Raw genomic sequence first — 24340 nt, forward strand, 5'->3', positions numbered from 1 at the left:
TCTGTCCATCTCCGCCTTAAATATATTCAATGACCCAGCCTCCACAGCTCTCTGGGGCAGAGAATTCCATAGATTTACAACCCTCAGAGAAGAAATTCCTCATCTCAGTTTTAAATGGATAGTCCCTTTTTCCCCTAGTTTTAGTTTCCCCTATGAGCAGAAATATTCTCTCTGCATCCACCTTGTCAAGTCCCCACATTGCCTTATATGTTTCAATAAGATCACCTCTCATTCTTCTGAACTCCAATGAGTATAGGCCCAACCTATTCAACCTATCTTCATAAGTCAACCCCCTCATCTCCGGAATCAACCTAGTGAATCTTCTCTGAACAGCCTCCAATGCAAGTATATCCTTCCTTAAATATGGAGACTAAAACTGTACGCAGTACTCTAGATGTGGCTTCACCAATACCCTGTATAGTTGTAGCTGGACTTCTCAATGTGCATCATCAAAGTGCGCACCGCCGATCTCCCGAATCTCCATGGCACCCCCTGCAAAATTTAGCTAGAAAAATCATAGGTCCGCCGCATGGTGCCCCCGACAGCTTTTTCTGTCAGTGCACCTTGTATTCTGTATGTGAGCTATGGCAGTGTGGCGGTCCTTCAAGGGGAGGGCACACTGCCGCGGCCGGACAATTATGGCCCCGGGTTCGGCCGGGCCGCCAACAGGCACCTTGACACCCCCTCTTGGGTGCCAGGCCACTGGCCTGGCCGAAACCTTCCCTGGTGGCCCAGTGGACCGAAACTTAATAATCGCTGGTTCTCTCCCCTTTAAATGAGGGGAGAGACGTGGTGATGCACACACGCACTGACGTCACCACTGCTCCGCTATTGACTGACAGTGGCGGAGTCTCCATCCCGCTCCCACTTCCGCCCCTCTGGAATACATACTGCCGCACTTCCGTCCCATTAGGATTGACTTCTGGTCCACTCCAAAAAAATTGCCAAAGAACTGAAAATGGATCAAGAGTCCACCTCGACTAACGCGACAGTAAAAACACTTTGAAAACGGTCGGTGCGCCAGGTTTCCGGCAGCGGTGAATTTCTACCCCCATTAGTCCTGGCCCTCTCGATTAATGGTCCATGAATATAAGCACACTGAGTATGTAAATGTTGTTGCTTTGACCTCCCTTTAGAATAGAATTCATTTATACCTTCTACATTCATGTTTATTTTATTGTCACAATTTATAGTGAGTATGCATTTGCTCTGAATTTACATTTCACTAATTTGCATTCCTGCCCTTTGCACCTACTTCCTTATCTTACTTCGAGGTAATCTTCTGGATTTACCTCATCCATATCAATTATACTTCAGTTAGATTCCCTCTTAGCTACCTTGTTTTACTCTCTAATTTGTTGTCGAAGCTCATCCTTTTTCCACTGAGGATCTGTCTTATAGAATCATAGAATGGTTACAGCACAGAAGACGGCCATTCGGCCCGTCGACCCTTGCCAGCGCTTTGCAAGAGCACCTCAGCTAGTCCCACTGCCCCGCCCTTTCCCTGTAGCCCTGCAAATATGCTCCACAACCTTTGGCCTTTGCGTAAAATGCCACATGTTTGAGCGCTAAAAATTAATCAGCCATGTGTTTGCCCACATCGCTTATCATGGATAAGAAATAGGAACAGGAGTAGGTCATTTGGCCTCTCGAGCCTGCTCCGCCATTCAATAAGATCATGGCTGATCTTCTACCTCAACTCCACTTTTCTTCACTATCATATCCCTTGATCCCCTAATATTCAAAAATCTATCAATCTCTGTCTTGAATATACTCAATGACTCAGCATCCACAGCCCTCTGAGTGAAGAAATTTCTCCTCATCTTGGTCCTAAATGGCCAACACCTTATTCTGAGACTGTGACCCCTGGTTCTAGACTTCTCAGCCAGGGGGCATCTACTCTGTCAAGCCTTGTAAGAATCTTGTATGTTTCAATGAGATCACCTCTCATTCTTCTAAACTGTAGAGAATATAGGCCTAATCTACGCAATCTCGCCTCATAGGACAATCCCCCATTCCAGGAATCAGTCTGGTGAACCTCTGTTGCATTCCCTCTATGGCAAATATATCCTTCGTTAGGTAAGGAGACCAAAACTGTACACAATACTCCAGGTGTGGTCTCACCAGGGCTCTATATAATTGCAGTAAGACATCTTTACTTTTATACTCAAATCCTCTTGTAATAAAGGCCAACATACCATTTGCTTTCTTAATTGCATGCTGTACCTGCATGTTAACTTTCAGTGATTTGTGTACACGGACACCCAGGTCCCTCTGAACACCAACATTTCCCAATCTCTCACCATTTAAAAAATACTCTGTTTTTCTATTTTTCCTACTAATGTAGATAACTTCACAACTCTCTGCATTACATTACATTTGCCTTGTTCTTGCCCACTCACTTAGCCTGTCTATATCCCCTTGAAGTCTCTTGAAATGTCAGCTGTGGCTCAGTGGGTAACACTTTTGCCTCTGAGTCAGAAGGTTGTGGGTTCAAATCCCACTCCAGGGACTTGAACACAAAAAATTCAGGCTGACATTCCAGTGCAGTGCAGAGGCTGTCACTGATGCCATCTTTCAAATGAGACATTAAACTGAGGCCCTGTCTGCTCTCTCAAGTGGATGTAAAAGATCCCATGGCACTATTTCAAAGAAGAGCAGAGGAGTTATTGCTGGTGTACTGGCCAATATTTATGTCTCAATCAACATAACAAGAACAGATTATCTGGTCATTATCACATTGCAGTTTGTGGGAGCTTGCTTGTGCATAAATTGGCTGCTGCGTTTCCCACATTACAACAGTGACTACACTCCAAAAGTACTCCATTGGCTGTAAATCTCTTTGAGACGTCCGGTAGTCGTGAAAGGCGCTATATAAATGCAAGTCTTCTTTTTTTTTTGCACCCTCCTCACAACTTACATTCCCACCTAGCTTTGTATCATCAATATACTTGGATATATTACATTTGGTCCCCTCATCCAAATCATTGATATAGATTATGAATAGCTGAGGCCTAGGCACTGATCCTTGCAGTACCCCACTAGTTACAGCCTGCCAACCCGAAAATGACACGTTTATTCCTACTCTCTGTTTTTTGTCCGTTAACCAATCCTCAATCTGTGCTAGTATATTACCCCCAATCCCCATGAGTACTAATTTTGTTTAATAATCTCTTATGTGGCACCTTATCGAATGCCTTCTGAAAATCCAAATACACCACACCCACTGAAAATCCATTACTGCATCCCTACTGTTCTACCTGTTTTTGGATCATCTGATCACTCTGCAGATGGTTCTGGTTCCTGCAAAAATCCTTCATGTTATCTCGCTCTTTCTTTCTCTTTGTAACCAGATTCTTATCCAGACCTTTGTTACCCTGGATTCCTGTGGTTTATAGTTTTATTAGAAGTCTCTCATATGGAACTTTGTCAACAACCTTCTGAAACCTGAAATAAACTATCGCATTTGATGAGCCATTATCCCATTTACTCTCAAAAAAAAATCAAGGAGGGTTAACAGGAAGGATCTTCCCCTTCTTCATCCAGGCTAGTTGGTTCTTAATAAGTTATTGTGGTGACAGTTTTTCCTCTGACCTGCCCTATAGAATAGATTCCAGTTATACCTCCTATATTCATGTTAATTTTATTGTGCAATTTACACAAGATTGTTTGGTTCCCAAATCATCATCATAAGCAGTCCCTCGGAATCGAGGAAGACTTGCTTCCACTCTAAAAGTGAGTTCACAGGTAGCTGTACAGTCCAATGCTGGAATTCCAGTCTCTGTCACAGGTGGGACAGAAAGTAGTTGAAGGAAAGGGTGGGTGGGGAGTCTGGTTTGCCACACGCTCCTTCCGCTGTCTGTGCTTGGCTTCTACATGCTCTCAGCGACGAGACTCAAGGTGCTCAGCGCCCTCCCGGATGCTCTTCCTCCATTTTGGGTGGTTTTGGGCCAGGGATTCCCAGGTGCTGATGGGGATGTTACACTTTATCAAGGAAGCTTTGAGGGTGTCCTTAAAATGTTTCCTCAGCCCACCTGGGGCTCACTTACCGTGTAGGAGTTTCGCGTAGAGTGCTTGCTTTGGGAGTCTTAGGGATCTTCACCGCGCGAAAACTACAAGAGAAATGCAGGGACCAGCACCAACCCTTGTACCCTTTGACCTCACAAAGGCCTTTGACACTGTCAACCATGAGAGACTATGGTGCATCCTCCTCCATTTCTGCTGCCCCCAAAAGTTTGTCACCATCCTCCGCCTGCTCCATGATGACATGCAAGCTGTGATCCTGACCAATGGATCCACCACAGACGCAATCCACATTCTGACCGGGGTCAAACAGGGCTGCATCATCGCACCAATGCTCTTCTCGATCTTCCTTGCTGCAAAGCTCCATCTCATTCTCAACAAGCTCCCCGCTGGAGTGGAACCAAACTATAGAACCAATGGGAACCTGTTCAACCTTCGCCGTCTCCAGGCTAGATCCAAGGTCGTCCCATCCTCTGTTATTGAACTACAGTACGCGGACGACGCTGGCGTCTGCACACACATAGAGGCCAAACTCCAAGCCATCGTCAAAACCTTCACTGAGGTACCCTAATGCTGCTTAGTTCTCTCAATGATTTAGTTGGGTAAGAGCACCTCCCAGTGTAATACAGAGCCATACAGGACCAGGAGGTGCCAGATTCAATCCCTAGTTTATGCCGAGTTATCTGACCTCAGCTTGGTTGAGAGCAGGTGATGCTACAATTGTTACCACTACCCCTGGAAGTTATGCTCCAGTTGTATAAAGCTCTGGTCAGATCCCCTATCTTGAGCACTGCATTCAGTTCAAGGCACCGCACCTCAGGGAGGATTATATTGGCCTTGGAGGGGGTGCAGCGCAAATTCACCAGAAAGATATTGGGATTCAAAAGGGATAAATTATGAGTCAGGATGCATAAACTATGCTTGTATTCTCTCAAGTATAGAAGATTAAGTGTGGTCTAGTTGAGGTGCTTAAGATGATTAAAGGAACTGATAGATAGATAGAAACTATTTCCTCTGGTGAGGGAGTCCAGAACAAGGGACATCAACTTAGAGTTAAGTCATTTAGGGGTGATGTCAGGAAGCACTTCTTCACACAAAGAGCAGTGGAAATCTGGAACTCTCTCCCCCAAAAAGCGGTTATGTGTCTACGTTTCTATGTTCTATGTCTATGGGCCCAAGTTTCCACACGCGCCTAGAACAGCGCAGTCCCGACCTGGACACCCGTTTTTCGCGCCACAAAGTGCGCCTAAAAAAATCCTCGGTATTCTCCACCTACTTGCAGGTCCTCTGGCCCTCGGCGCAGCCAGCACGAGCTGTGGGGGGGCGGAGCCAGGTCCCTGCGCTGAAAACAGTGCTGGGACCTCTGCACATGCGCGCTACAGTGGGCACGCAAGTGCAGTAGCTCCAGGCGCTGAACTGTGTGGGAGGGGCCCGAAGCACGCAGCCCCTAGCCCTGGCTGAATGGCCTCACTGGGGCTCCGTGAATAAGGCTCCTCCCACGGCCAGCTCCTGCTCCCCCCCACCCCCCCGACCAGACCCGACACCCGCTCCCCCCACCCCCTGCCTCCGGACCAGACTCGACACCTGCTCCCCCCCCCCGCCTCCGGACCAGACCCGACACCCGCTCCCCCCCCCCCTGCCTCCGGACCAGACCAGACCCGACACCCGCTCCCCGCCCCCCCCTGCCTCCGGACCAGACTCGACACCTGCTCCCCCCCCCTGCCTCCGGACCAGACCCGACACCCGCTCCCCCCCCCCCCCCCCCCGCCTCCGGACCAGACCCGACACCCGCGCCCCCCCCGACTGACCCGACTCGACCCGCGCTCCTGTTTCAGCTCCCCGACTCCCCGACTGGACCCGACCTGACCCCCCCTCCACTGGACCCGACCAGACTCCCGCTCCCGGACTGGATCCGACCTGACCTCCCCACCTTCTCTCTCTCTCCCTCTCTCTCTCTCTCCCCCCTCCCTCTCTCTCTCTCTCCCTCCCTCTCTCTCTCCCTCTCTCCCTCCGCCCCCCCTCCCTCCCTCCGCCCCCCCCTCTCTCTCCCTCTCTCTCTCCCTCCCTCCCTCTCTCCCTCTCTCTCTCCCTCCGCCCCTCCCTCTCTCTCTCCCTCCGCCCCTCCCTCCCTCTCTCTTTCCCTCTCTCTCTCTCTCCCTCTCTCTCTCTCCCTCCGCCCCCCCCCTCCCTCCCTCTCTCTCTCTCTCTCTCCCCCTCCCTCCCTCTCTCTCCCCCTCCCTCCCTCTCTCTCCCCCTCCCTCCCTCTCTCTCCCTCCCTCCCTCTCTCTCTCTCTCCCCCTCCCTCTCTCTCTCTCTCCCTCTCTCCCTCCCTCTCTCTCTCTCCCCCCCTCTCTCTCTCTCTCTCTCTCCCTCCCTCTCTCTCTCTCTCTCCCTCCGCCCCTCCCTCCCTCCCTCCCTCTCTCTCCCTCTCTCTCCCCCCCGACCCGAACCGAACCTCCCCTCCCCGACCCAACCCAACCCAACGCCACCTACCTGTAAATCTGGTGCTGGGGACGGGCCCTGCCCGAAGTCTCGGGCCGGCCCGTTCAGCCTTCGGTCCCGAAAGGCCTGCCTGAAGCACTTTCACACAGGTAGGAAGATGGTTTATTTAATCTTTTCTTTGCTTATAAATGTTTATTCAGGTTGGATTTATTTGTATAATATTTGTAGAAGTATAAATAAGGATTTATTATCGAATTTAATTACTTCCCTTCCCCCCCCCACCTCGTTCTGGACGCCTAATTTGTAACCTGCGCCTGATTTTTTAATGTGTAGAACAGGTTTTTTCAGTTCTACAAAAATCTTCACTTGCTCCATTCTACTTTAGTTTGGAGTACGTTTTCACTGTGGAAACTTTCAAATCAGGCGTCAGTGGCTGGACACGCCCCCTTTTGAAGAAAAAATTCTGTTCCAAAGTAGAACTGTTCTACTTGATTAGAACTGCAGAAAAAAAAATGTGGAGAATTGCGATTTCTAAGATAATCCGTTCTCCACCAGTTGCTCCTAAAAATCAGGCGCAAATCATGTGGAAACTTGTGCAAATCATGTGCAAATCATGTGTTAAGGCTGGGGGGTAACTGAAAATTGCAAAACTGAGATTGTTAGATTTTTGTTAGGCAAGGGTATGAAGGGTTACAGAACTAAGGCAGGTAAATGGAGTTAAGACAGAGATCAGCCAAGATCTAATTGAACAGAGGAAATGACTTGAGGGGCTGAATGGCCTACTCCTGCTCCCATATCCCTATGTTCCCTGGGCTAGGGAGGGGCAAAGGTGATCAAGGTCCCTACTCCTGACTGCCACCCAGTGAGCTGTATTGGAAGTGCACATGTATAGATGCCAATTGATGGCAGGATGGTCTTGGTTTCAACCCGCCCCGTGGGCGTTAGTCACCACTGCTCACAATCAAGGTAACAAAGGACGAATGGCCACTTGGGTGAGGCACTTGGAAAGTTACCATGGTGTCTGACCACAGCATTAATCCAACTCCCTCAGAAGCAGCGCTGAGCAAAAGGGAACATTGTGGAGATCATGGCTGCTTGACGTTAGAGTGAGAATATCTGCCAATTGAACTGAGTGGCGACCTGCCACAGAAAGGGAGGTGAACCAGAAGCCCAGGGCTGGATCTGTCTAGACTGTATTCGAAGGCAGGGAAACATCCTGGGCAAGGACCGAGGACCATCACTGGAGAGCCAGCCTGCTAAATGGAGATTTGAACCTTTTTTTGTTTGGCTGGTACTGTGTCAGTCATCACTGTGGGACAGTGTTCAGTGATACTGGCCAGGTTTGAGCTGACAATTACAAGTCCCGTCTCACCATTTCCTTACACCCGGCGAGACACCACAGAGCTTAAGACATCGGTGCAGGAAACTGACAGTGTGCTGCTAAAAAAAAATATCCAGAAACAGCACACAATTAGTGACGAACATACTAATTGACTTAAGCGAGACAAGTTTGAAATTATGGCAGCGTGTCTTTTTTCAGATCTGAGGTTGGACACCCTAGGAGGAACTCCAACTGTCGTGCTATATTTACACTGGTGTCAGACCAAGAGAAAGCTCGGTGTGTCAATGGCTACGTGCAATGATGTGTACGAGAGAATGGGCCTTACACTAAACATCCGTAAGACAAAGGTCCTCTATCAACCTACCCCCGCCACATGGTACTGCTACCCGATTATCAAAATCCACGACGAGGCCATGGACAACGTGGGCCATTTTCTATACATTGGCAGCCTACTGTCAACAAGGGCAGACGTCGATGACGAAGTCCAACACCACCTCCAGTGAATCAGTGCAGCCTTCGGTCACTTGAGGAAGAGAGCGTTTGAAGACTACAACCTCAAACCCGGTACCAAGCTCATGGTCTGCAGAGCAGTAGTGACACCCACCTTCCTAAATGCTTCAGAAACATGGACTACGTACAGCAGGCCCCTCAAAGCACTGGAGATGTACAACCAACACTGCCTCCGTAAGATCCTGCAAATCCATTCGCAGGATAGGCGCACCATCAGTGTTCTCGCTCAGGCCAATGTCTCCAGCACAGAAGCATTGACCATGCTCAATCAACTCCGATGAACGGGCCACATCGTCCGCATACCCAATACGAGACTCCCAAAACAAGCGCTCTACTCTGAGCTCCGAAACGGCATGCAAGCCCCAGGTGGGCAGAGGAAACGCTTGAAGGACACCCTCAAAGCCTTCTTGAAAAAGAGCAACATCTCCACTTATACCTGGGAATCCCTGGCCCAAGACCGCTCAAAGTAGAGGAGAAGCAGCCAGGAAGACGGCAAACACCTCGAGTCTCTTCGCCGGAAGCCAAGTGCAAATAGCGGAAGGAGCGCATGACAACCCAAGCACCCCACCTACCCGTTCCTTCAACCACCGTCTGCCCCACCTGTGACAGAGACTGTAGGTCTCGCATTGGACTCATCAGTCACCTGAGAACTCATTTTAGTGTGGAAGCGAGTCATCCTCGACTCCAAGGGATTGCCAAAGAAAGAAAGAAAGAGAAGCAATGGCGGAACATCTCTCCCATCAGTTGGATTTTACATGTTTAGACAGTGTGGGTGGCCAACATATTTGAATTAATTGTAGGTTGGTTTATAACCTGGCCAAGAGGTCCAACAAGCCTCCTGGACACTTTTTGTAACCAGGACAAGTTGAGAAGGCTGAAAAAAAGCTGACATAAGAACATAAGAAATAGGAGCAGAAGTAGGCCATTTGGTCCCTCGAGCCTGCTCCGCCATTCAATAAGATCATGGCTGACCTTCTACCTCAATTCCACTTTCCTGCATTGTCCCCATAGCCCTTGATTCCCTTCATATTAAAAATCTATCGTTATGGGATCCTTGGCTTTATAAATAGAGGCATAGAGTAAAAAAAGCAAGGAAGTTATGCTAAACCTTTATAAATCACTGGTTAGGCCACAGATGGAGTATTGTGTCCAACTCTGGGCACCACACTTTAGGAAGTATATCAAAGTCTTGGAGAGGGTACAGACAAGATTTACTAGGATGGTACCAGGGATGAGGGACTTCAGTGATGTGGAGAGACTGGAGAAGCTGGGATTGTTCTCCTTAGAGCAGAGAAGGTTAAAGGGAGATTCAATAGAGGTGTTCAAAATTATGAAGGGTTTTGACATAGTAGGTAGGTTAAACTATTTCCTGGTTTTAACCTTCCTCCCTTTAACCTTCTCTGCTCTAAGGAGAACAATCCCAGCTTCTCCAGTCTCTCCACATCACTGAAGTCCCTCGTCCCTGGTACCATCCTAGTAAATCTCCTCTGTACCCTCTCCAAGACTTTGATATAGTAGATAGGTTTAACTATTTCCTGGTGAGAGGGTCGGTAACCAAAGGATACAGGGGGAGATAAGGAAGAAAAGTTACACAGCAATTTTTGTGATCTGGAATGCAAAAGTGTGCCCAAAAGGGTGAAGGGTTTTGGTACACTAGATAGGCTAAATTATTTCCTGGTGGGAGCATCAGTAACCACTCAAAGTGGAGGAGAAGCATCCGGGAAGGCACCGGACACCTCGAGTCTCTTCGCCGGGAGCAAGCAGAAGCCAAGTGCAAACAGCGGAAGGAGCGGAAGCAGGTTGGTAACTGGGAGGATAGACACGCCAACGCCAGTGTTCTCGCTCAGGCTAACATCCCCAGCATCGAAGCATAGACCACACTCAACCATTGGGCGGGCCACATCGTCCACATGCCCGACACGAGATTCCCTAAGCAAGCGCTCTACTTGGAACTCCTACACAGCAAGCGGGCCCCAGCTGGGCAGAGGAAATGTTTCAAGGACACCCTCAAAGCTTCCTTGATAAAGTGCAACATCCCACCGACACCTTGGCCAAAGACCACCCGAAGTGGAGGAAGAACATCCGGGAGGGCGCTGAGCACCTTAAGTTTCGTCGCCGAGAGCATGCAGAAATCAAGCGCAGACAGCGGAAGGAACATGCGGCAAACCAGGTTCCTCACCCACCCTTTCCTTCAACCACTGTCTGCCCCATCTGTGACAGAGACTGGAATTTCAGCATTGGACTGTACAGACACCTGAGAACTCTTAGAATGGAAGCAAGTCTTCCTCGATTTCAAGGGACTGCCTATGATGATGATGATGGAAGCAGATTCAATAGTAACTTTCAAAATAGATAAGAACTTGAAGGGGAAAAATTTGTAGGGCTCTGGGAGTGGGTCTAATTAGATAGCTCTTTCAAAGAGCCAGCATAGGCATGATGGGCCAAATAGCCTCCTTCTGTGTTGTATCATTCTATGAATTTATGTTTGACCCAGAATTGGAATTACATTCCATGTAGTGCTAAACTGAAGCAGTCTGAGACTCCCTCCTCCAGAGAGTTTTACTCCTTTTCACTCCAGAGTCAGGTCTGTTCCTGACTGAATTTACAATAAAACCTTAGCCTTGGTGCAAAATGGAGACTTTTTTGGAACGACAATAAATTGTAAAGGCATCCTCAGAGCCCAATCAGTTATCTTATTGGTTTGTAGACCATTCAATAACCTCTTCTCACAGGCTTGAATGATAATGAGTTCAAGATTGGGGAGAAGTTAAAGGTTCTAAACTGAATGATGAAACTGAGACCCCATAGAATCATAGATCATAGAAAATTATGACACAGAATGAGGCCATTCGGCCTATCGTGTCCAAGCCGATCGAAAAAGAACTACCCAGCTTAATCCCACCTTTCAGCAATGGGTCTGTAGCTCTGTAGGTCACTTCTCTTTAAGTGTACATCCAAGTACCTTTTAAATGTGATGAGGGATTCTGCCTCAACCACACTTTCATGCAGTGAGTTCCAGACCCCTACCACCCTCTGGGTGAAGAACTGTGTCCTCATCTTCCCTCTAATCCTTCTACCAACTACTTTAAATCTATGCCCCCTGATTACTGACTCCTCTGCTAAGGGAAATAGGTCCTTCCTATCCACACTATCTAGGCCCTTCATAATTTTATACACCTCAATAGCCCGGTTGATGATAGATCATGTATCTTGGTTAGTGTGACATTATATATATCGTTTATGGTTTTGCGGCAGAGCCTGGTCTCCAGTCATCTTGGTTAATCCTTGCAACAGCCACCCCACGTTAAAATAATTCACGCACAGGCATCTTCCATCATTTAAAATGAGTTCATCAGTCACCTGAGTACTCATTTTTAGTGTGGAAGCAAGTCACCCTCGACCCCGAGGGACTGCCTATGGTGATGATGATATGATTTATTATAAAAGACATAAATGGGTGACTCTGTTTCTATCCCTATAAGGATTCCTGAAGCTTTTCTGTTCCATGTCAAATAACTTTAATCCATATTTCAAAACACACTATCAATAATTACACTTTCAATCTGTGGAGTCTTTGTTCTTACAGTGCAGAAGCCTAATATTATTAAGAGTGTGAATCAATCGTTATCAGTAGAAAGATGCAATCTTCAGAAGAACTTCAGCATGCACACTGTCTGTGCTAAATGCCCAAGTGGAACTGCCTCCACACTGCTATTCAGTAACCGTGACTGAAGTGAAAAAGGTATTTTGCAGTCTTACGTTTTCTTGAGCATGTTTGTGATATCCGGTCCTGTAGCCGTTAATATCCTGGACTTGTCTTGCTCCCCGTTCTTCATAATCTTTATTCTCACAGGCATGTACGCATCTCGACCTTTCTGAGCTGGCTTTATCAGTGGCGGAGCATTGGGGAGAAGGGACCCTTCAATCGGCCAATCATATTCCTAGTTTTAAAGGTAAAAATATTATTTTTTTTTTTACACACAATGGCCCTGAAATCCTGGCCTCCCCGGGTCCGTACAGAATGTGTACAGACCCAGGAAGGCATCGCAAAAGCCGATTTTCCGATCTGTCAAGTTTTAGCTTGACAGATCGCAGGCATCTCGGCAGCATCTCTTGCCCAGCGAATGTCCATAAAACTCTTGCGCCTGGTAAAAGCAGCGCATAGCCTACTTTTACCAGCCATAAGTAGCGCATAGCCTACTTTTACCAGCCATAAGTTACATACAAAGGCATATAAAAATAAAATTTTAAAAACACATTTTTATGTTAAAAACTCTGCCCACTAAGGTAAGTTTATTTTAAACCATAATTTTAAAACTTTTTTAAAAATCATAAAAATATATTTTTTTTCTAAGACATTTATTAACTTGAATTTAAATTAATGTTAAATATTTGATGATATTTTTATTTTTTATTGGTGTTTTGGGGTTGGGGAGGGGTGGTGTTTCTCAATCATAATAATGAAAACTCTAACTTACAGAGTTCCCATTATTATGAATGAGAAAATACTTTACCTGCCCAGTGCCACGTGATTCCAGTCCAGCTCTACGTCCGAACAGACGTGCACGTGCTCCGATGCGCAGGGAGAGGAGGCCTCAGGACCGGAATCTCTGGTGGTCGCAGCAGCAAAAGGTAAGTGCGCATCTTTTCTCTAGAATTGAGTCGAACGCCCGCGGGAAGAAGAAACCGGGATTTCAGGGCAAATGTACTGCAATGTTCTTTTTGAAAACACGAGCGAATTTCCTGTGGCATTGCTCATAGCTAGGCTGAGTCTGCAGCATGGTAGTGATGTTTTTCATTAGCACAACATCACAGAGAGACAGGAAGATCAAAATTGTTCATTAATTAACATTCCACATTAGGTTTTTCAGCCAGTTAAATGGCTATATGGAAAGGTTTATCGTTTCAATTTGTGCAATAAAAAGATCAATGTTCGCAGTTACATATTAAAATGGCTCGTTGTGTAATAAAACCCTTGCCGACTAAACAGCATACAGCAGCACAAAGTTCAGGACGAGCGGCTAGCATCGCGTGACCTGAGCGGGCACGGGACTACAAAGGACGGCAGTGGGAGGAGCAAGCTGCAGCAGTGACAATAGTAAAGGACAAAAAGTAAAAAGAATCTAAATCGAAGTATGACGAAACAGCCAAGCAGGTAAGTGATTGGCTAGTGAATTGGTGAGTATTTTTCTTTTCTTTAAAAAAACCTTGAGCATTGGTGTAAATTAGGAATTGCAATTAAATAGATAAGTGATCTTTATTATCTATGGAAAACTAATTAATTAAATCAGCTGTTTGCTGAGTAGTGTCTGGATGTGTTTTGCTACGGTTTAGAGTTTAGTTCTACTTGATAGTTCCGAGTGTAACTGGAGGGATGGCAAGGCAGCTCAGTCCCATGGATTACACATCGTGTGGCATGTGGGAAATCCTGGATGCTTCGCGCAGTCAGGACGACCACGTGTGCCGGAGGTGTCTCCAGCTGCACCAACTCGAGCTCCGCGTTTCGGAGCTTGAGCGGCGGCTGGAGTCACTGAGGTGCATCCGCGAGACTGAGAGCGACATGGATAGCACGTTTCTAGAGGTGGTCATAGAAACATAGAAACATAGAAAATAGGTGCAGGAGTAGGCCATTCAGCCCTTCGAGCCTGCACCACCATTCAATAAGATCATGGCTGATTATCCACCTCAGTACCCCTTTCATGCTTTCTTTCCATACCCCTTGATCCCTTTAGCCGTAAGGGCCATATAGAAACATAGAAAATAGGTGCAGGAGTAGGCCATTCAGCCCTTCTTGCCTGCACCACCATTCAATGAGTTCATGGCTGAACATGCAACTTCAGTACCCCATTCCTGCTTTCTCGCCATACCCCTTGATCCCCCTAGTAGTAAGGACTTCATCTAACTCCTTTTTGAATATATTCAGTGAATTGGCCTCAACAACTTTCTGTGGTAGAGAATTCCACAGGTTCACCACTCTCTGGGTGAAGAAGTTTCTCCTCATCTCAGTCCTAAATGGCTTACCCCTAATCCTTAGACTATGACCCCTGGTTCTGGACTTCCCCAACATTGGGAACATTCTTCCTGCATCTAACCTGTCCAGTCCCCTCAAAATTTTATATGTATCTATGAGATCCCCTCTCATCCTTCTAAACTCCAGTGAATAAAGGCCCAGTTGATCCAGTCTCTCCTCATAGGTCAGTCCAGCCATCCCGGGAATTAGTCTGGTGAACCTTCGCTGCACTCCCTCAATAGCAAGAATGTCCTTCCTCAGATTAGGAGACCAAAACTGAACACAATATTCCAGGTGAGGCCTCACCAAGGCCCTGTACAACTACAGTAAGACCTCCCTGCTCCTAAACTCAAATCTCCTAGCTATGAAGGCCAACATATCATTTTCCTCCTTCACCACCCTGCTGTACCTGCATGACAACTTTCAATGATTAATGTACCATGACACCCAGGTCTTGTTGCACCTCCCCTTTTCCTAGTCTGCCGCCATTCAGATAATATTCTGCCTTTGTGTTTTTGCCCCCAAAGTGGATAACCTCACATTTATCCACATTATACTGCATCTGCCATGCATTTGCCTACTCATCTAACTTGTCCAAATCACTCTGCAGCCACTTAGTGTCCTCCTCACAACTCACACCGCCATCCAGTTTAGTGTCATCTGCAAGCTTGTTGATATTACACTCAATTCCTTCATCCAAATCATTAATGCATATTGTAAACAGCTGGATCCCAGCATTGAGCCCTGCGGCACCCCATTAGTCACTGCCTGCCATTCTGAAAAGGACCCGTTTATCCCGACTCTCTGCTTCCTGTCTGCCAACCAGTTCTCTATCCACGTCAGTACATTACACCCAATATCATGTGCTTTGATTTTGAACACCAATCTCTTGTGTGGAACCTTGTCAAAAGCCTTGGTCACCCTGCAGCTTAAGAGTGTGCAGGCAGAGAGGGAGTGGGTGACCGCCGGACAGAAGAGGAGGACTAAGGAGGTAGTGCAGAAGTCCCCTGAGTCCATCTCGCTCTCCAACCGGTACTCTGTTCTGAGTATCGGTGAGGGTGATGGTGGCTCTGGGGAGTCAAATCCATGGTTCCACGGGTGGCTCAGCTGCACAGGGGGAAAGGAAAAAGAATGGAAGAGCTATAGTGGTAGGGGATTCAATAGTCAGGGAGCAGACAGGCGGTTCTGCGGCCGCAGTCGTGCCTCCAGGATGGTATGTTGCCTCCCTGGTGCCAGGGTCAAGGATGTCACCAAGCGGCTGCAGGGCATTCTGGGGGGGGAGAGGGTGAACAGCCAGAGGTCGTGGTCCATATCGGGACCAATGATATGGGTAGAAAGAGGAATGAGATCCTGCAGGCAGAGTTTAGGGAGCTAGGAGAGAAATTAAAAAGCAGGACCTCAAAGGTAGTAATCTCCGGATTATTCTCGGTGCAACAAGTTAGTGAGTACAAAAACAGGAGGATAGAGAAAATGAAAGCGTGGCTGGAGAGATGGTGCAGGCGGGAGGGCTTTAGTTTCCTAAGGCATTGGGACCGCTTCTGGGGGAGGTAGGACCTATACAAGCTGGACAGGTTGCACCTCAACAGAGCCGGGACCAATATCCTCGCGGAGGGGTTTGCTAGTGCTGTTGGGGGAGGGTTTAAACTAGCTTGGCAGGGGGATGGGAACCGGAGAATAGATTCAGTAGGGAGGAGAATAAAGTTGGACTTAGAAAGCAAAAATAAAGAAAGTGAGTTTGAAGGAGAGAGGAAACAAGCATGAAAAAAGGGTAAAAAAAACACATTTAAAGGCTCTTTGTCTAAATGCACGTAGCATTTGTAACAAAATAGATGAGTTGACTGCACAAATAGATACAAATGGGTATCCAATTAAAAACAAGGGCATACAAAGTGGCCCAAACTAGTGGAAGGACAGAAGATTGAGAAGCTTTTAAAAGCCAGCAAAGAATGACTTAAAAAAATGATTAAGAAAGAAAAGATAGACTATGAAAGTAAACTAGCACGAAATATAAAAACAGATAGCAAGCATTTCTATTGGTATATAAAAAGGAAAAGAGTGGCTAAAGTAAATTTTAGTCCCTTAGAGGACGAGACCAGGGAATTAGTAATGGAGAACATGGAGATGACAGAATCTCTGAACAAATATTTACGGTAGAGGACACAAGCAATATCCTAACAGTGGATAGTCAAAGGGCTATGGGGGGAGGAACTTAACACAATCACAACCACTAAGGAGGTGGTACTCAGTAGGATAATGAGACTAAAGGCAGCTAAATCCCCTGGACCTGATGACTTCCATCTTAGGGTCTTAAGAGATGTAGCGGCAGGGATAGTGGATGCATTGGTTGTAATTTATCAAAATTCCCTGGATTTTGGGGAGGTCCCAGCAGATTGGAAAACTGCAAATGTAATGCCCCTATTTAAAAAAGGAGGCAGACAAAAATCAGGAAACTATCGGCCAGTTAACCTAACATCTGTGGTTGGGAAAATGTTGGTGTTCATTATTAAAGAAGCAGTAGCAGGACATTTGGAAAAACATAATTCAGTCAGGCAGAGTCAGTATGTCACGTTTGAAAAATTTGCTGGAATTCTTTGAGGATGTAACGAACAGGGTGGATAAAGGCGAACCAGTGGATGTGGTGTATTTGGACTTGCAGAAGGCGTTTGACAAGGTCCCACATAAAAGGTTACTGCACAAGATAAAAGTTCATGGGGTTGGGGGTAATATATTAGCATGGATAGAGGATTGGCTAACTAACAGAAAACAGAGAGTCGGGATAAATGGGTCATTTTCCAGTTGGCAAATAGTGACTAGTGGTGTGCTGCAGGGATTGGTGCTGGGTCCTCAACTATTTACAATTTATATTAATGACTTGGATGAAATAGCCAAGTTTGCTGATGATACAAAGATGGATGGGAAAGCAAATTGTGAGGAGGACACAAAAAATCTGCAAAAGAATATAGACAGACTAAGAGAGTGGACAAAATTTGGCAGATAGAGCATAATGTGGGAAAATGTGTGGTTATCCACTTTAGAAAAAAAATAGAAAAGCAAATTATAATTTAAATGCAGAAAAATTGCAAATTGCTGCAGTACAGAGGGACCTAGGGGTCCTTGAGCATGAAACACAAAAAGTTAGTATGCAGATACAGCAAGTAATCAGAAAGACAAATGGGATGTTGGCCTTTATTGCAAGCGGGATAGAGTACAAAAGCAGAGAAGTCCTGCTACAACTGTACAGGGTATTGATGAGGCCACAACTGGAGTACTGCATACAGTTTTGTTCTCCGTATTTAAGGAAGGATTGGATTGGAGTTCTTATATAAGACATGTACGAAAATATAAATTCACTGATTCCACATTCCCAGTGATTAACCACGATGAAGGAAATAAGAACATAAGAACATAAGAAATAGGAGCAGGAGTAGGCCATTTGACCCCTCGAGCCTGCTCTGCCATTTAATAAGATTGTGGCTGATCTGATCATGGACTCAGCTTCACTTCCCTGCCCACTCCCCATAAACCTTTATTCCCTTATTGCTCAAAAATCTGTTTATCTCTGCCTTTAATATATTCAATGACCCAGCCTCCACAGCTCTCTGGGGCAGAGAATTCCAGAGATTTCCAACCCTCTGAGAGAAGAAATTCCTCCTCATCTATGTCCCCTAGTTTTAGTTTCCCCTATGAGTGGAAATATCCTCTCAGCGTCCCCCTCATTATCTTCTATGTTTCGATAAGATCACCTCTCATTGGGTTCAATTTTTCCCAATGCCGTTTTTTTGCATATTGTCAGAGTTAAGCCCGTTTTTTTTTGCCACAACTACTCCAAAAAAGTAAGTAGCAAGTTTCCCCACTCTATTTTTGAAATTGGCGGCGTGCAGCCTGTCCTTTAGCTTTGGGGGGTGGAACCGAAAAAACGATGACCCCATGTGCGGGGGAAAATATTGCCGTTTTTGACATGATTGCTATGGGCGCGCATGCCCAGTACACCTCCCGGTCTGCATTCGGCCATTTTTAAAGAGTCAGTTGTGTGCAAGAACTTTAATTCTCAGTGGGAAAAATCAGAGCTGCAATACAAGATGCATCGCGGCTCAAGGACCAAGAATTTTTTTACAGGATGAAGTGGAGGCACTGGTTACTGTGATTGAGGCCAGATGGTCTGAGCTGAACACCAGCAGAGGTTACATAAAAGTTTCACCAAAAGAAATGAAGAAATGCTGGAACCAACTTGCAGAAGATAACTGTGCAATGGTGATCACTCTGAGGTCTGGAGGCCAGTGCAAAAAGAAGTTGCAGGACCTTGGTCAAGTAGTTAGTGTAAGTAATATTTTCATTTGTTCACTGGAATTGCAATTGTAAATGTGACCATCTGTATATGCCGCACCCAGCAGAAAGACACCCTCTCTAAAAAGTTGTATTTTCGTCTTTGCAGAGGAAGGTGGCACACAACAAAAGATAGAGAACTCGAACAGGAGGCGGCCTGGCAAATCTGCACCCACTGACACCCTTGGAAGAAAGAGTCGCTGTTTTGATGGGTCCTGCCTGGAGAAAAGCAACCACCACTGCACTAGCTGGGCCCACACTCGAGGGAGAGGGTAAGTCCTGCAAATTCTACAGTCTGGCTTTGCTAAATGTTAAGTACTGCGCGGGCCAGCCATACTTCGGTTCATGGAGATGTCTCCGTCAGCTATGCTTCGGTTGATGCAATGTGCTATCATTCATCGTGGTCCTTCAAATCAGCCTGCTGCCTGCGCTGTGTGTGCCTACTCATGCCACCCACCCTGCCCCCTCCTCTGCTGCTAACCTGTTCTGTTATATTTTGTCTGTTCTGTTATATTTTGCAGAACTTGAGGCCAACCCTGACGAAGCTGAAGCCGATGCAGAAGAAGATTCAGACACGGATGAGCCTGAAGAGGAGAACATCTTCCAAAACCACCTTCCAGACCAAGAGCATGGAGGTGAAGGGAAGGGGGTGGTGGAGGTGATGCATGAAGCCCCCACTGTTGTACTCAGGTGCAGGTGCTGCCCATTGAGGTGCCAGCCCCTTTCCTGAGTGGTACGAGTGTTGCTGGGACATTCCATGGTTTCCCACAGTCCAAGGCTGGGGATTCCAGTGGGGTGCAACGAGGCACACCCAGAGCCCCACCATCCGAGGCTGCGGGTCCCAGTGGGATGCAACAAGGCACACCCAGGGCACCACCGTCCGAGGCCGCGGGTCCTAGTGGGTTGCAGAAAGACAGATCCAGGGCTCCACCATCCAAGGCTGTGGGTCCCAGTGGGATGCAGCAAGCCACATCCAGGGTAAGGAGGGGAAGGAGAGAACGACAGCAAACTCCTGAGGTGCAGGATCTAACAGATGTGGTTCAGATAATGGCAATGAGTATGGAGAGCACTGACATTACGCAATTACTCCTGGACACCATCAATGGGGTGGGTGATGAGGTATCGGGACTGTCGTGAGAATTAACAACACTCTCACGAGAAATGGAAACACTGTCCGGGAACAAGAGGGAGGGAATGTCTCAGGTAGCGATACAATTTCGGTGCACATGAGGGAGGGAATGTTGCAGGTAGTTTAAACATTGTCGGTGAACATGAGGGAGGGAATGTTGCAGGTAGTTTAAACATTGTCGGTGAACATGAGGGAGGGAATGTTGCAGGTAGCTGTGACACTGTCGGCGAACATGAGGGAGGGAAGATGGAGGTAGCTGAGACACTGTCAGGGCACATGAGGCAGGGAATGTCGGAGTTAGCTGTTGCAATAAGGGAACATGCCCAGACCACGCGCCCATTGACAGAATCAACTGCCACTTACACTCCAATCCTCAGACCAACCTCTGAAGAGGCCCAAGCAGGGCCTTTCACATTACTGCCTGCCCCCCGTCCCCCCATCAAGAAGTGTGCATTACCCGAGACATTCGAAAGAATAAGTTTGGTACCAACCTGAGAAATGGTGCGCCACCGCCTGCGGGCAGGGGTGGAGTCAACAAGACCAAGTGCTGCGGGCAGTCTTGGAATAAAGTGGAGGAGCGATGGGTGCAGCCTTTCTTTGCTGCGGTTGTTGTTATTATTGTTGTTACTGTTGTAACTGTTCTCAAATTAAAAGTTTTTTATAAGTTATGTAAATTTACAAGTTTAAAAGTTGATAAGTGATCTTAAAGTTTTTAAGTGATCTTAGAGTTTAGAAGTGATCTTAACTGAAAAGTTTAAAATTTGATACAATAATATTTTTATTAAAGTTAATTACAAACAAGTGTTTGCTAAACTTTTGAATAAAATATATTTTAATTTATAACTGAATCATTTCCATTATTTGTTCCATTAACACAACACATTACGGAACAGGTCCAAACAGTAAACATGGTTCATTTGGAATAGTTGCCGCTGAGCCTTCAGGCAGCAAAGGGTTCACGGTTGAGCTGCTGACGCAAGACGCGAGCAACCGTTAAAGGGGCACGATGGCCCACCATCCTCCGCTGTCATGCTCCGGGTTCAAGTCGCTGCATGGCATCCTTATCCTCATCCTCCTCCTCCTTCTCATCATCTGCATCTTCCTCCTCATCATCAGCCACTCTCACCTCAGGTGGATCTTCTACTATCAGCTGCTGCTGCCTCATGATGGCTAAGTTATGCAGCATGCAGCGCACAACAGTGAACTGACCAACAATCTCAGGGGTGTTTTGCAAGTAGCCTCTGGAATGGTCCAGGCATCGGAAATGCTGTTTCAAGATGCCAATGATCCTCTCTATTATGCTGCACATCACAATGTGCGAAATGTATTCCCAGTCAGCTTCCGTCTGGTTAGGCGTAGGGGCGTGATGAGCCAGGTGGCGAGGCCATACCCTTTGTCTCCCAGTAGCCAGCTCTGCCCTTCTAGATGTTGCTGAAACATGGCAGATATAGCACTCTCGTGTAGGATGAACGCAGCATGGGTGCTCCCTGATAGGTCCTTACTACACAGTATAAATGCACACGAGGCCCATGCTTGAGAGGTCAGTCTGTGACCTGTCCTTTATTCCTTAGCACTCAAATGATGAAGGTGGGTGGAGCTTCCCCTTTGATACCTGAAGGTCCAGGTTAGGAGTGTCTCCCACCTAGTGGTCAGTGTTCTCACGGTGTACAACTTAGGTCAGTTTATACATGGGTTACAATGCTGGTTGAATACATGACATCACCTCCCCCCCCAAAGTCTTATTGGGATCACAGGTTGAGTCTGTCTGGTGGTTTACGCTCCCTTGCAGAGCGCCTGAGTTGGGGCTCCGGTTGTTGGGCGCTGGCCTGAGTGTCTGCTGTTTGCAGTGCCTCAGGCCTGTCCGGACTGCCCACACTGATTGGGCTCTCCTTCCTTTGGTTCCGGTGTTCGGTCACTTGTGGTGGAGTGAACTCTATATCGTGTTCTTCCTCTGCTTCTTCTATGGGGTTGCTGAACCTCCTTTTTGTTTGATCCACATGTTTGCGGCAGATTTGTCCATTGGTAAGTTTAACTACCAGAATCCTATTTCCCTCTTTGGCAACCACAGTGCCTGTGAGCCATTTGGGCCCTGCAGCGTAGTTGAGGACAAAAACAGGATCATTTACATCAATACATCGCGCCCTTGCATTCCTGTCATGGTAGTGATATTGTGACTGGCGCCTGCTCTCAACAATTTATTTCATGGTGGGGTGTATAAGGGATAATCGGGTTTTGAGCGTCCTTTTCATTAGTAGCTCTGCGGGTGGAACCCCTGTGAGCGAGTGTGGTCTGGATCTATAGGCCAACAGGAGGCGTGATAAGCGGGTTTGTAGGGAACCCCCTTGGAATCTGAGCATCCCCTGTATGATTATCTGCACTGCTCGTTCTGCCAGGCCGTTTGAATGGTGCCGTTCTAACATGGTTAATTCCATTGCCTGCCATGAAGTCCTGGAATTCAGTGCTTGTGAAGCATGGGCCATTGTCGCTGACCAAGATGTCCGGTAGACCGTGGGCAGCGAACATTGCCCGTAGACTTTCTACCGTGGCAGAGGATGTGCTTGAATTTAAAATGTCACACTCGATCCATTTGGAGTAGGCGTCTACTACAACCAAAAACATTTTCCCCATGAAAGGACCTGCGTAGTCCACATGGATGCGTGACCAAGGCTTGGCGGGCCATGGCTAGGGGCTAAGGGGGGCTTCCCTGGGCGCATGGCCCAGCTGGGCACACGTGTTGCACCTGCGAACACAAAGTTCCAGATCTGCGTCTATCCCTGGCCACCAAACGTGTGACCTGGCAATTGCCTTCATCGTGACAATGCCCGGGTGCCCATTGTGGAGTTCTCTGATGAACACCTCTCTGCCGATCCGGGGCATGATTACACAGTTTCCCCACAGTAGGCAATCGGCCTGAATCGAGAGTTCATCCTTGCGCCTGTGAAATGGTTTAAATTTCTCAGGGCATGCCCTGTACGTGGCTGCCCAGTCCCCATTCAGTACACATTTCTTGACTAGAGACAATAGCGGGTCTCTATTTGTCCAGACTTTAATCTGATGGGCTGTCACGGATGAGCCTTCGCTTCCGAAAGCTTCAACAGCCATGACCATCTCAGCACCATGCTCGGTAGCCCCCTCAGTGGTGGCTAGTGGGAGCCAGCTGAGTGCATCGGCGCTGTTTACGGTGCCCGGTCTGTGACGAATTGTGTAGTCATAGGCAGCTAACGTGAGTGCCCACCTCTGTATGCGGGCCGATGCGTTTGCATTTATGGCCTTGTTGTCGGCCAAAAGGGACGTTAGGGGTTTGTGATCTGTCTCCAGCTCAAATTTCCTGCCAAACAGGTACAGGTGCATTTTCTTTACCGCATATACACATGCGAGCGCCTCCTTTTCTACCATCCCGTAGCCCCTTTCTGCCTGGGACAGACTCCTGGAGGCATAAGCTACCGGCTGTAACTGACCCTTGGCATTGACATGCTGCAACACACACCCGACAGCATAGGACAACGCATCGCACGTTAACACAAGTTTCTTACATGGGTCATATAGCGTTAACAGATTGTTGGAACATAACAAATTGCGTGCTCTATTAAAAGCCCTTTCCTGGCTGTCCCCCCAGATCCATTCGCAACCTTTGCGTAGGAGCACGGGTAGCGGTTCTAGCAGCGTGCTCAATTTGGGAAGAAAGTTACCAAAATAGTTCAGGAGCCCCAGGAACGAACGCAGCTCCGTCGCGTTACGGGGTCTGGATGCTCTCTGGATCGCTTCCGTCTTGGATGCAGTAGGGCTGATCCCGTCTGCTGCTACCCTCATCCCCAGGAATTCTACCTCTGGAGCTAGGAAGATGCACTTCGCCTTTTCCAGTCGCAGACCTACCCGGTCCAGTCTGCATAGCACCTCCTCCAGGTTGTGGAGGTGTTCTTCAGTATCGTAACCCGTAATGAGGATGTCGTCCTGAAAAATCACCGTCCCTGGAATCGACTTGAAGAGGCTTTCCATATTTCGTTGGAAGATCGCGGCGGCCGAGCGAATCCCGAACGGACATCTGTTGTACTCAAACAACCCCTTGTGTGTCGTGATGGTGGTCAGCTTCTTCGACTCACTCGCCAGCTCCTGGGTCATGTAAGCTGAGGTCAGGTCCAATTTTGAAAAAAGTTTGCCACCGGATAGCGTCGCAAAGAGGTCCTCCGCTCTCGGTAGCGGGTACTGGTCTTGGAGTGACACCCGATTGATGGTAGCCTTGTAATCGCCACATATCCTGACCGACCCATCCGCCTTGAGCACCGGCACAATCGGGCTCACCCAGTCACTGAATTCGACTGGCGAGATGATGCCTTCCCTCAACAGGCGGTCCAATTCGCCTTCTATCTTTACCCGCATCACGTACGGCACCGCTCTGGCCTTGTGGTGTACTGGTCTGGCATCCGGGTTTATGTGAATCACTACCTTGGCCCCCATGAAAGTGCCAATGCCGGGTTGAAATAATGAGTCAAATTTGTCCAGGATCTGTGAACATGATACTCGCTCCACAGAGGAAATTGCATTGACATCGCCCCATTTCCAG

General features: G+C 47.5%; 1 protein-coding gene across 7 annotated transcripts in view; it reads right to left on the minus strand.

Moving 5' to 3' along the window:
• The window catches only part of LOC139280046 (doublecortin domain-containing protein 1-like), a 761217-nt gene that overhangs the window by 222319 nt on the left and 514558 nt on the right, over positions 1-24340 (minus strand). For all 7 annotated transcript variants that reach the window (XM_070899504.1, XM_070899503.1, XM_070899506.1 and 4 more), the window contains one exon: positions 12077-12258. In XM_070899504.1, the coding sequence (XP_070755605.1) occupies positions 12077-12258 (182 nt within the window). The remainder of the gene's footprint in view (positions 1-12076; positions 12259-24340) is intronic.

The sequence above is a fragment of the Pristiophorus japonicus genome, chromosome 14 (assembly GCF_044704955.1).
Source record: "Pristiophorus japonicus isolate sPriJap1 chromosome 14, sPriJap1.hap1, whole genome shotgun sequence".
Taxonomy (NCBI): domain Eukaryota; kingdom Metazoa; phylum Chordata; class Chondrichthyes; family Pristiophoridae; genus Pristiophorus; species Pristiophorus japonicus.